Genomic DNA, 12,500 nt, shown 5'->3' with positions numbered 1-12,500 from the left:
GGCCATAAACAGGTCGTGGGCTTCTACTAAAGCTTTATAGTCTTTCACAGGCCTAGCCAAGACCTCTGGCTTCGTTCTTAGTCCCCCCCCCCCCCCCCTTGCCCCATTCACTACTTGTCAGTAAATTGTGCTGCTTTTTCTGTCATTTACAGCAGCAGTTTCTTGGTAAATAAATTGCTAGGCCTGCCTTTAAAAAAAAAAAAAAGTGAGATGGTTGCACTTTGAAGGCAGTGCCACCACCAGAACACAGAGAAGGAAACGCAGGGATAAAAGCCAGGGGTGAGCGGTGTTGTATTAGTCGATATTTGATACTTTGAAGGCACAGAGTGTGATTTATGGTCACGTGTAGAAGCTATGGGGGTTTATTACAGGTAAGGTTTGAGCACTGCCTGTCCGTCCTCACACGGGGTCAGGGTTAAAAGTGCACTCACTATTTTCTTTGTAATGCTCTTCCTTAAAAAGCGCTAAAAGCTGCTCTAAAACTGGACAGGTTTATCTGTTTGTTTTCTGTTTGTGTCGCCATGTGTTTACGTTGATAGGCTTGCTGTTGCTCAGAATGGGTCTGTGTAAATTGATTCCTTTTGGCCTTGGCTCTGGGTTTTGTTTAGTTTTTTAACAAAAGAACAAACGGAATAGTCTTTCTTCTTTTTAATTGGGAGCTTTAGATGATGTCAAGAGTGTCTAAACAACGGGAGGTTGCTGATTCCCAGACATACACGGAAACAAACCACACGCGTGTAGATATGCATGCATACACTGTACATACATGTTCACACACTTAACGTCCACCCATGAATTCATAAACCAAGCATACATACCAGCTAATTGGGACACTGAGGGAGCTGAAATCTATTAGCAGGAACCTTGGAGCCGAGAGTCAGACACAGACACACCTCCACTGGCTCTCGCTCTCGCTCAGGCATGGCTCTTATTAGGCACCGGCTCCTGCTTTAATGTCCACCGGTCCAAATTGAACGGCAACTGGAGTAAATTTACTTTTTTCCACCAACTCAGAATCAAAGGGATTTTTTCCCCCTTTCTTTCCTCCCTTTTCCTTTTTTTTTTTGCAATGTAAACTTGACTAAATGTGTACCTGCCTGCTGCTGATGTTTACCTATTCTCCAAATGAGGGTTTATCTTTCTCTAGGTTGGGGGGGGGATGCAATGCAGTGGATTGCAGATTTAGGATTAGCTGCAGCAGTTGGTGTTGAGGCACTCTACCACGAGCCAAGTACTGTTATGAATCAAGAAATGTCAGGCGCATTTGGCAGCTTTTTCCTTTAAACAAATACTGATTCACCCTCCAAGGCGACTGCTTTGGCAGATAAATGAATTGCTGTGTTCCACGGAATTTAACTTCCAACATGATTAATAGCACAACATTTTGACTACTTATGAGATATTTTTAAAACATAGCACAGCAAGTACGATATGACAATATCTATTAAAAATACTGATGGGGAAAACGCTTTTAGGTAATGATTGAAAGTATTTCACTAGACCACACTGGGCACTAATATGAGACGTAAAAGTCTTGTCAAATTAATATCTTTTTGCCTTTGTTGTTGCACTTTTACTCCCTGTTGCGTGCTCACTGACCAGTTGAGCCATGACCCCTGTTATTCACCTTTGCTAACAAGTACATCTATCTTACATCTAAGGGACTCCTGCAGAGCCCACCTTCCATCAGTGTGACTTACTACCTCTTTCATCGTCGTGAAAGAGTTGAACGTGACCAAATTTAAATTGGTCATTTTGAGATAAGTACATGGATGCAACAAACATGCTGGTAGAGGTTTAGTTTCTTGCTTAAGACTTATTTTACTGGACAAATAGCTACTCAAATGATCAGTCAGAGGGTGAATTGACTTTCTTTAATCAGAGGACAGTACCACTAGTAGGACTGACGAGTATTTTCTTTGTGAATTAATCGTTTGCTAGATAAAATGTCAGGAAATGGTGAAATATGCCCACCTCACGTGCTTGTTTGGTCCCAATGATATTCCATTTACAATGATATAAAACAGAGAAAAGCATTTTGATTATATAAGTTCTTATATAAGTACAAACACCGAGGTGCAGACCAAACCGTGTCAATACAAGCACATCAGGTAAGATGAAGGCAAAATAGCCAAACTTGTTAGTGGAATAAAGCATGTTATGTGTGAGAGTTGTGTCCCCTTTGTTGTTAATACCCCCAATCCAGAATTAAAAGTTAATCCACAAATTGAAGTTGTGGATTGTGAGTCACTCTGGATAATAATCAGCCCAAAATGTAAATGTAGCATACTTCACACAAAGTAAACCGTTAATTGCCCCTGACCCTGACCCTCCCCTCCCTCCTCTATGGGTTGTTGCAGGAATGTGGGGGTAAAGATGGAGGGTGCGATGCAGTGTGGGGAGGGAGGGCAGTCGTCGGTTTAGCAGGGAGAGACACTGGGACCAGAGTTACAGCTTTTCATTAACCTGGAAACCACCTAGTTACATGGTTCATGGGCTGGTCTCAGCTCACTTGGAGGTAACAAAGGGTGTCGGGCGGCACTTTCTGCAGGGGGCTGTGCGCTCGGGGCACCCCATCTGACTATGATCAGGTTCTCCCTCTCATTAGAGAGTTGCACTGAGCCTGCATTTCCCTTCATGTCGAGATCCTGTTACACGGAGCTCCACCCTTATAAACATGCATGCGCAAACATACTCGCCCTCATCTGAAAGCAGCTTACCCGTCACCCCCTTTTACTTCCGCTCAAAGAGTGAAACCACGCCCCTCTCTGTGTTTCCCTATTTGTGTCTCCCTGAGCAACTTCTCCTGTCACCATGAACTCCCTGCAGTTTCTACGCCGTGCACATGATCTCCGGTGTTTGTCCCAAAGATGTATTTTGTGCAATAACTCTGGACTGAGCCACTCCTTCGCTGCCTCGGTTCTCCCTCTGCAAACACACTTCCTTTCTCTTTCATGCTTTCCCATTCTGATTCCTCCTTTTTCTCTTTGCTCGTCGTCTTTTCTCTCTCTGAGAAATCCACTCTTCATCCAGCTTCTTTTTTTCCCTCCCACTGAACATTAACTGTAATCTACTGTTTTTACTTTCTGTCTTTTAGCTTTTCAGCAACCATCTCAGTTCGCCTGTTGTGAAAGCGGCCACTAATATAAACCATGTTATATAACAACATCATGTTGAGTGCATTGTTTAAACTTCCATCATTCCTTCTGAAGTTCTAGTTTGTTGAGCGGTTATGTAATGTTTTTCTTAAAATCCCTCTTGTACATGTGTTTTAGAAGATTTGTATTGAATTATGCAATTCTGTAAATTGTATTGTATGACATGGCTGTCAGACTCATTGCAAACCACTAAGCCTGCCGGTAGCCTGTTTCAAGCCTGATTAGAAAAACCTGGTTCTGGCCCTTGCTCCAGTATCCATGGCAACACTACCTCCATTTGGTCACAGCACGCATGAAAGTGTGTCCCACTTGGGGGGCTTGAAAGTGATCTTTGATGAGGGCTTTGACAGATGACGTCCACTCTTTTTGGGGAACGTGTGACAGCGCTGAGGATGGCCCAAAGGCTTCCCCCCTCCCACCTCTGTTTGCCCCCAACTGCTTGGTGAACCCCAGTGCACTTATGGAGGAATCCCTGACACCACCCTCAAACAGCAGGGCACAAAGCAGCAGCAGCCTGATAGCTGATCTTGCCTTGTAAAGGAGCAGGCAGGTCAGCGGTCGTCAAGCCAGCTCCTAATCCCTCCGGCGCTGTGAGACTGCAGGGCAAGACTTTACTCACAGTGTAAAGCCAAAAACACATGCAGCGTGTGTGCAGGATGAGCCGAGCTCAGTCTGTGCATCGCTTCGGTGCACGAGCATGAGCAAGGGAGAGTCGAGTGCAAAAGGTAGAGAGCAAGTCCTTTCGTGAGCTCAGCAGAGCAGCATATTTGGCAGGATTAAAAAGGATGACTTGGCATTCCAGTCACACTCTTGTCAGTCTGAATGAAATATGTGGCTCAGCTGAAGGATTTGATCCATCAGATTGAAAAGATTAAATATTGTGTGCAAGACGTACCAGATAAATAGATAGAGCTATCTACCTAGCCGCTCCTCCAGTGTCCCTAAGAGTTACATCCATATCGAAGGATTCTTCACCTTGTGATTTACATTTGATTCCAATGGAAGAAGCAGATTGCCCGATCAGCAGCAAGACAGAGAGTAAGGGTGTGCCGGTGGATGTAGTACGTCTATCAATTAAGCTGGAGACAGTTCACATCCCATCACAATATTACAATGAACGCTTGGTTAACTGTAACCAGGGGTTTAATTTGCCATAACAGGGATCTTTCATTAACCTGAACCATACTGTAGTCATCATGCGCATAAAGCAAGACATTTTTTTGCTGGATCATTGAACGTATTCAGGGGTCCTTTCGTCCTTCATTAGGCGGGAGCACATTGGTTTTCTCTGTTGTTAAGAGTGTCATTCAAATTTTCTGGTAAAAAAATGACAACTCCGAATTTAAAGGTGTTTAGCTCTTATACATATGTATAACTTCAGTTCTCCCAAAATACCCCCATCAACTAGCTCAAAAGGAGATAAAAATAAAAATCAGAGACATCTTCCTGAACGGCCTCCTGCGTCTGCTGAATATGTTTTTGACTGAATTAAATGGTTGAAACTATCATAGAAAAACTATGCCATGCTCAGATTCACATGAACATTTGGCAATTAAAATTTCTTGACTAACCTGAAATGTGGGACCTAAAAACAGGGCGTCCTGGTGGTCCCCGCAGTATATGAAGCAATGACTGCATTGTCATTTATTTTCAACTATCTAATAAACGCAATCTGAATAAACTTTTAAAACCTGAACCATTACTTTTAATGTTGTGACAGATGTTGCTGCATGATGTAACGCAAACGGATGACTAAATGAGAGATTTCAGCTATAGATGGGTGCACATAAAGAGCAGATGTGCCTGTCAGTGCGTGTGTGTGTCGTACCGGAGCACCTGTAATCATTATCAGTGAAGGGGTTCACATTCCAGTACACTAATTACAGAGTGGAGGCATTGTGTGCTTTGATTTCACCAAACCCTGACTGTGCTGCAACCACAGTGCTGCCCCCCTGCTGCCCCATCTCTCTTTATTTTTGACTTTCAAAACTCACACATGCATATCTGTATGTCTCTTCTTCACCACCCCTCTTTCAACCTCGTGCAAGCAGCTTTTGCAAAGTGGAAAAGCTGCTTGTGATTTATTCTTTGTGAAAACGTTCACGATGGCAGCATGTGGCAATTGCACAGAATGTGAGTTTTTACCTTCTGTTTACTTCCTCATTGTTCGCACATTTAAAATATGTTGGTTATCTAGTTGCCGCTGTGTTTTTAAAGAAGGTGGAAGAGAAAGTGATTGGCTCCATGGTACCACTGACCAACAAGCCAATCATCAACGAGGACTCTCACACAGTCGTCACGACTGCAAATCATAGCATTTCAAATTTTGAGATGCGTGCGCCAGGTCTGTGGGCCAGCCACAATTACTTATGTAATTGCAGAGGTTCGCTGGCATTCGCAGAATTGCAAAGACCAGGGCAAGAACATTACAGCAGACTGTACACTTCTTCCGTAAATGCTCGGTCTTTGCCTCAAAGGTCCACTGCGTATGCATCTCAAGCTTGTTCATAAACCTTTGCATGGTTGCTACTTTAAAAGGTCTGCATCGCTGACTGGATCCATAATACTTCATGTCACTCATGCTGCACTTAAAATAACTTGATCTAATTTACAGGGTCTGGTTGGCGTCCAGTAAAAGTGGTTATGGCCTGAACAGGCTTTAAGTCTTCATTCTGAGTTTTTCTCAGTAATGCCATTTGAGGAGCAGAGTAGTAGCATTTGTCCGAGAAAGATGTATATGTCAGATAAATGATGAAAGGGAATCTAAATGGAGAAAGAAGACTGAGAGAAAAATAACGGTAGTGGAAGCATTACACTCAGATCCCTCCTAATCCATCTGCTTTTACAAAACAACATTATATTTATTGTTTGTTTGGTAGAGACAGATACAATATACATTGACAGACTGAAAACAGCGTTCCAATGCAAGTATCGTAGCGTTTATAGCGAATGCTAGTTCCTAGAAGGGCTTCTGTCTAAATAAGTGTTACCAAACACCTAAACACATCAAGTTACAAATATTTATATAGATTAAAGAATATAACAGGGAGCTCTAAGGACCCATGTTAAAGCAACCTCTGTAAAGTCTCATTTGTTTTTAGCATCTGTGGGATGCTTGGTGGCGCCCACAGCAGAGTTCTGTGTCTTGGCCTCCTGAGACGGGGCTCAGACAAGATCATGCAGCGGAGTTTTAGTGACTCTCTGGTTTCTCTCTGCAAGCATGTGGGACAGTTGTCTTCTGTCTGGAGCGCACTGTGTTATAGCCAGTGGTTACCTGCTGTCAGGGCAGTCTCCAAGACCCTGCAGCCTCTCCTCACATCAAAGTGACTGTTACTGTCACTGGCCCAAACCAGTCTATCACCGGGTAGTCCTGACCTAGCTCGTCTGGCCTGCCATCATCTGTCACGGATTCTGTTTTTTTTTCTTCTCTGTTTTGTATCTTTCTCCTACATTGAAATTGTGAATCAATCTAGTTCAGTTTCTGTTAAAGAGAAGTAGTGTGAGGAATACTTGCAGAACTGTTGAGCTGTTGTACTGATATATGTTACATATACGTGCGATAATTAAAATGATTGCTCAAACATTAGCACCATAATTTCAGTTAACAGCATTTGGCAGAGGTTAAGAGACCCCCGTTTAAACACCCAAGAAATCCTTTCTGTTATACAACCACTTACTGGAAATGTCAGTGGGACCACTCATTTTTTTCCACCTATCTGCTCCACTACATTAGCAGCTTTCTAAATTTGTTACAGTCCTCTCTAGATATAGAGTGATTCGTCAGTCAACCAGAAGTTTATAATGCTCAAAACATCTGAGTCTCAGTCTGGCCTTTCCTCGTGCTGTTTTATGCAGCTCTTTTCCTGCTCTTTCACGCTAACACAGCCTGATCTCGGGTCACAGAGGTCACACTATATGAGCAGACATCTGGCCCGGCAAACTGGTCCCAGCATAACCATAGGGAATCAAAGAAGTCTATACTGTTTTATCGTAGTGAGAAAGAATCCGTAATGACCGAGGGACGTCGTAGCACTTTTAACAGCCAGAGGAACTTTTCTCCTTTATCCACACCACAGCCTGCTCCATAACTCGGGCTATCCCGGGTCCAGTAGGTTTGTGGTGCTGGTGAAACCCAACCTAGCCTGGTCCAGATCAAGCTCTGGCAGCCTGCCCGTGTCACAAGCGCCAAAAGTTTATCACTTCCCCTCTGCTCCCATCTTGCATCTTCTTCCCCTCGACTTTATTTTCCTATTTCTCTCAAAGTCTGTCTTTATTGGCCTCCTCCTGCCACGCTCAAGCACTTTATTTATTTCATGTTTCATGCAGTATGAAGGTCAGTTCAAATCAACATGCTCACATAGCATTTATTTCAATTTCGACACTTGATATAGGTGCAAACCACAACAGAGCAGGAGCCAGATATTATAAAAATGCGTATAATGTATTCCCTTTCATACAAATAGGCCAAACTAAACATGCTCAGAGATTAGACATCAAGTGCCCACTACGTCAAAACAAAGGGGACCCATTTTAATTTTGGTTACACTCTTTTACCCTGAAGAAAGGTCAGATGGCCAAAGTCACGATTGGCCGCATTTGCCATGTTGGACCATTTAGGTCGGGAAAAGTGCTCTTAACCTCATGTACCAATGCAATGGCCTTCCACCATCTTTATGATCCTGCTCATTAAAATTAATTGTCTGGCTGTAAAAAATAGATTTCCCCTTTATGTTCCCTTCTGGATTGTCTCATGCACTTCAGATCTAACATGAGGAGTTGCTGAACTTTCATCCTTCCCCCTCGGTGATTCACCTCTTTTTTTTCTTCAATCATATATTATATCTCTCTACTTTTTTTTCTCGAAGGACTTGGCATTCCTCGAGGGAAGGTATGAATAGATCAAGGCTCTCACTGTAGCAACCAATCCAAATACACAACAACACACATAAATCATTATGTTTATACTTGGAGAAATTGGCACAATTTTAAATATTACTGTATTACCACACAACATAACTACCTGTTGTAGGTTAGGGCGTTATTTATTTATACAGAGTGTTAATTTATATGTCGATCTGTCTGAATAGCTATAAATATGATTTCATATCAGCCTTATTAGACTCTAAATTTAAAGTGAGAAAGTCATCAAAAAGTGCCACTGAGGGAATACCCGTCCTTTTTAATAGGGCATATTTTTAAGAGATCTCCTAAAAAGCATAGCCTGCCCCTTTTTTAAAAGTAGGCCCATCAAGCCTCTGCCTTTTGATCAAACCCCCCTACCCTTTTCCTATAGGCGTATTTTTTTTTAACACCATCATTAATGAGCCTCACCTCAACATCTCGTCCTCTGTGAGGTGACAGCCCGTCTTGTTGGCTCCCCGGTTCGAGCCCATTACCACCGAGGTCTGGGAGCGGACACGGCTTTGTAAGACCCTCAAACACCGCGCTCCTGTCCATAAAAATACAAAGAATGGGGCTCTAGTCTGCTACTCCGCCCTCATTTACCTTTTTGACTTCTTTGTGGATGCCTAGAATTTGTACTTTTATAGGCAGTGGAGGTCAGGTGGGCGAGGTCTTTTGGATTATTTACCCAAAAGTGCTTCTCTCGTTCACAGAAGCACCAACCTGCCCTCGCCTTCACCCTCACCTGGGCAGCTCTGGGCCTGTAAAGCACAAACACAGGGAGAGGGGGATATGAGTAGGAGAGGAAAGGAGGGGTACTCTTGATGAACTCCCAGATCTCATCACCTTTTGAGTATACTGTATCGTCGCTAGCTTTCGCTGGTGATTGAAGGAGATGCTCCCAGCGATGTGTTTTACAGAAGCCCCGGGATTTTCTTTGGGGCTTATGTCTGCTGAGTTTACGATCCGCATGGCTGACTCCAAGGCCAAGTGGCTATCTTGTGCTCTTCTTCGGCCAACCAGTATATCTTCTTACTCACTGAGGCCTTATTAACAGAAACTAGAGCTTTTTGTCTGTACAAATCCTCTAAATCAGAACATTCAACCAGGACTGACTGAATTCTTGAGTCTTATTTTTCACTGTTGGTTCCTGTGAAAAGCAACATTAGCAACTTCCTAGCCAGGGGCCTGTCCGTCCCCCTGCTGCCAAAAGTTCTTCTGGTCCTCCCTATTATCTCCCATTCCCTTGGCCTTGCTGTTTGGTCCCTGGCTTTTATGGCAGGGTAGGAGAGGGCCATGAGGAAATGAGTTGACCCCGGGGTCACGAGTGGAGTCAGGGGGTTGGAACCGGACCACGGCCCTGCCAACTCCACTCTCTGAGGGCCGGTTCGGGTCGAAGCAGACAGAGCAAAGGAGAAGGGGAGAGACTGTGGACAGGGTCCCTTCCATCCTTGACCCCAGCATCATATGCCTTTCATTAAGCCAGATTTAAATATGTTTACAAGCCCCAGTAGTCTTAAATCTTCCGGGTCTTTGCCCCCCTCCGTACCCCATATTCCCCCATCCCCTCATACCTCAGATCCTTCTTTTTCTTCTTCTCTTTAATATGGTGTCAGACATCTATTTATTATGCTGTTTTAACTGGTTTTCAGGAACGGGTTACAAGCTATTTGGGAATCCACCAAATAGGATTTGAGGGACACCCCTCTAAGATGTTAATCTGTTAGCGATATGAAAGGCCGCTCACCCCACTAAACTCTCCCTCCACTGGAACCTGGGGGCCCTTTATGGCCCCATCAGGCACCCGCATGGACGACTTACTGCTGACCTTGTGACCTGGCAGTTGAAGCCATATGAGGAGGGAATCTTTCTCTTGTCCCGTTCCCTCCTTCTCTCTTCACTTCTGCTTCTGTTTCTACCCTCAGAATCCCTGATGTTCTTCACTTTAGCAGGGAAATTATTCAAATGCCTCAAGTTTTCATCCCTCACATTACACATTACAGTACATAATGAGATCTCTTCTTATTGTCTCAATACCTGAAACTCTTTGACTCTAACAGACAGACTTTTATATTCATTCTTTCCCCCCCAACTGGTCTCTCATGTAAAAGATTTACACACAGCTCACCAGCCTTTATTAGGAAGGTACCAGCATGTTTGCTATACAACAAAAAGTCCTTCGACTGGCTCCATCATATTAAAAATTTACACGTAACTGAAGAGCTGTTACAATTGGCTTACTAGCATGTTAGTCACTGAAAGGCTTGCTGCAAAAGGCCTGATCCTGGGGAGTTGGGTGGCTAATTGGATCGGTTGGGTTAAATAAATGTTTGAGTTCTCCCCTGCGCTGGGGGGACGTGGTGGTAGGAACCTCTCATCTTAGCAGAGCAGGGGGGAAAGCGAGAGGAGGGGAAAATAAGGAGGGAAATGAGCTCATTTATGATAAGATCAATTCTGTTCAGAGTGTATTTTGTTTCTGAGTGTACACACAGGTGTCACAATGTAAATTACACAAAAAGAGGACAATTAAAACAAAGAAAACTAAAAGATTAAATTAACAACAATGTGACTGCTTTGATATTTACAGTTTGGAAGCTTTAATGAGAACTTTGTCATTGCAGGTTCCAGATCCAAAGAGGAAGCAGTGACCCCAACAGCTACAAGAACCTGAGTGATTGCTTTCGGACTATCTACCGCAATGAGAGGTAGGTTATTGAAAAATAATTGTTTTCAACTACAGAACAATAAAAATGTCACAAGTCATACAGTTTCTTCAGAGCACCAATGACGTTTCTCTCTTCACTTCAGATGGCAGATTGCTTAGTGTTAAGATGGCATTCATTTATGTAGTTACATTCAAATGACTTTATTTATCTTTCAATGGGCAATTTACATTTGCAAACACAAATATACACAAACAATTCATCCACACACATTAAAAACATGTATAATACAATATGGAAATGTAGAGAAAAAGTACCCAACACCTTAAAGGCTCATCATGTCAAAATGTGCATGAGCATTTCTAAATGGATTAATAGGCACTACACTATGAATTACTGTAACTGGTATTTGCTGATGTTGTAGTTTACGTATGAAAGTATATTAAGCCTCTATGTCATAAAAAATAATCTGGTAATTAGGGAATACATGTGCAGTAAAATATTGTGATTAATGCTTTTTATTCAAATGCCACTCCTAGTATCTTCTCAAGGTGGTCTAGTGGCTGCACAGCTCAATGTGTTACAGGTTTGGATACTTTTAAAACGGCCGTTATGTCTGTCAAAAGCTAAAGGAAACATCCTGCAGCACTGAACGTGTCTTATCACTCATTGCGTCTCACATTGGAGTATGGGTGCAGCTGTTGTTGTCTAAATGTAAAACGTTTCCAGCAAACTAAAGCCAGTTATCCAGTCATGCTCCCTCCTCCTCCTCCTCCTCCGCCTGCCCTGTGACAGGACTGTGAGACAGTGCAGGTGCAGGAGAAAGTGTTTGCCACTCGCTCTGTTTACGGCGAGTCGACAGCTTTACAGCGGATATAAAGTTGATCTGCTGCGAGGTGTGAGTGAGCGCACGGTGAGAGGACGTCTAGTGACAGTTGGAAATCCTTCGTTGGCTGTAATTCAACAGACACGGCTATCCTGCTGCAGTAGCTGTGCCCTCTTCACCCCACACACACACACTCTCAGAGTGTGAAATTGAATACCTTTTTGTCCGCATGCTTTTTGGGTGTGACCTCCTTGGAATAGTTCCGGATTGACTTCCAGTGAATTCTCCCAACACAAACAAAAATAGTTGGCAAATTACGCTTCAACTATGGCAGCTATTTGACTTGTAGGCTCACAAAGCCGTGGTGTGTGCCAGAGACTCCCCACAGACAGAAGATCCACTTTCTAGTCGACCAATTATCACTAAAAGTATATTTTAGCTGAAGCTGTAATCACTCCCCAGTAGCACATTGTGGATTACCTCCAGGCCAAACCACTTAGTTATAATTTATACAAATAGTATTAGGCCCCACTGTTGTAGAATTATTATTAAAAATAAACATTTCCCGTCAGCTCATGGCAGGACTGGGCTAACACCAGGCCTCACTCGCTCTCTGAGGTGATGAGGGAAGAAACCTGAGCCCTCTGCTCGGGCTCTGTGATTAAACTGAGGAAAGAAATGGAAATGTGCACGTGTGACACCATCTTTAGGACCAGACACAATAACTCAAGACTTGTGTATAGAAGCAGGATACATTTTTGGAAGCTTGTAGTTAAGAAATGAGTGTGATAGTGTGGATTATTTCTGTTAAAAAAACTCAAATTTATACATTAAAATCCTGAAGCTGTGCTTATAAGTGTGGGACAGTGTGAACTACACTACGTGTATTTCCTTACAGGCCGTGGTCCTTTTTCTGTTGCATTTGGGCGCAGCAGCAGGAGCATGTGTTAA

General features: G+C 43.2%; 1 protein-coding gene across 2 annotated transcripts in view; it reads left to right on the top strand.

The window, feature by feature from the left end:
• Positions 1–12,500, top strand: part of slc25a21 (solute carrier family 25 member 21) — an 88,576-nt gene that overhangs the window by 59,082 nt on the left and 16,994 nt on the right. For both annotated transcript variants that reach the window (XM_029459940.1, XM_029459941.1), the window contains one exon: positions 10,682–10,765. In XM_029459940.1, coding sequence (XP_029315800.1) covers positions 10,682–10,765 — 84 coding nt within the window. The remainder of the gene's footprint in view (positions 1–10,681; positions 10,766–12,500) is intronic.

Source organism: Cottoperca gobio, chromosome 22 (assembly GCF_900634415.1).
Source record: "Cottoperca gobio chromosome 22, fCotGob3.1, whole genome shotgun sequence".
Classification (NCBI taxonomy): domain Eukaryota; kingdom Metazoa; phylum Chordata; class Actinopteri; order Perciformes; family Bovichtidae; genus Cottoperca; species Cottoperca gobio.
This window is presented reverse-complemented; position numbering and strand designations above follow the sequence as displayed.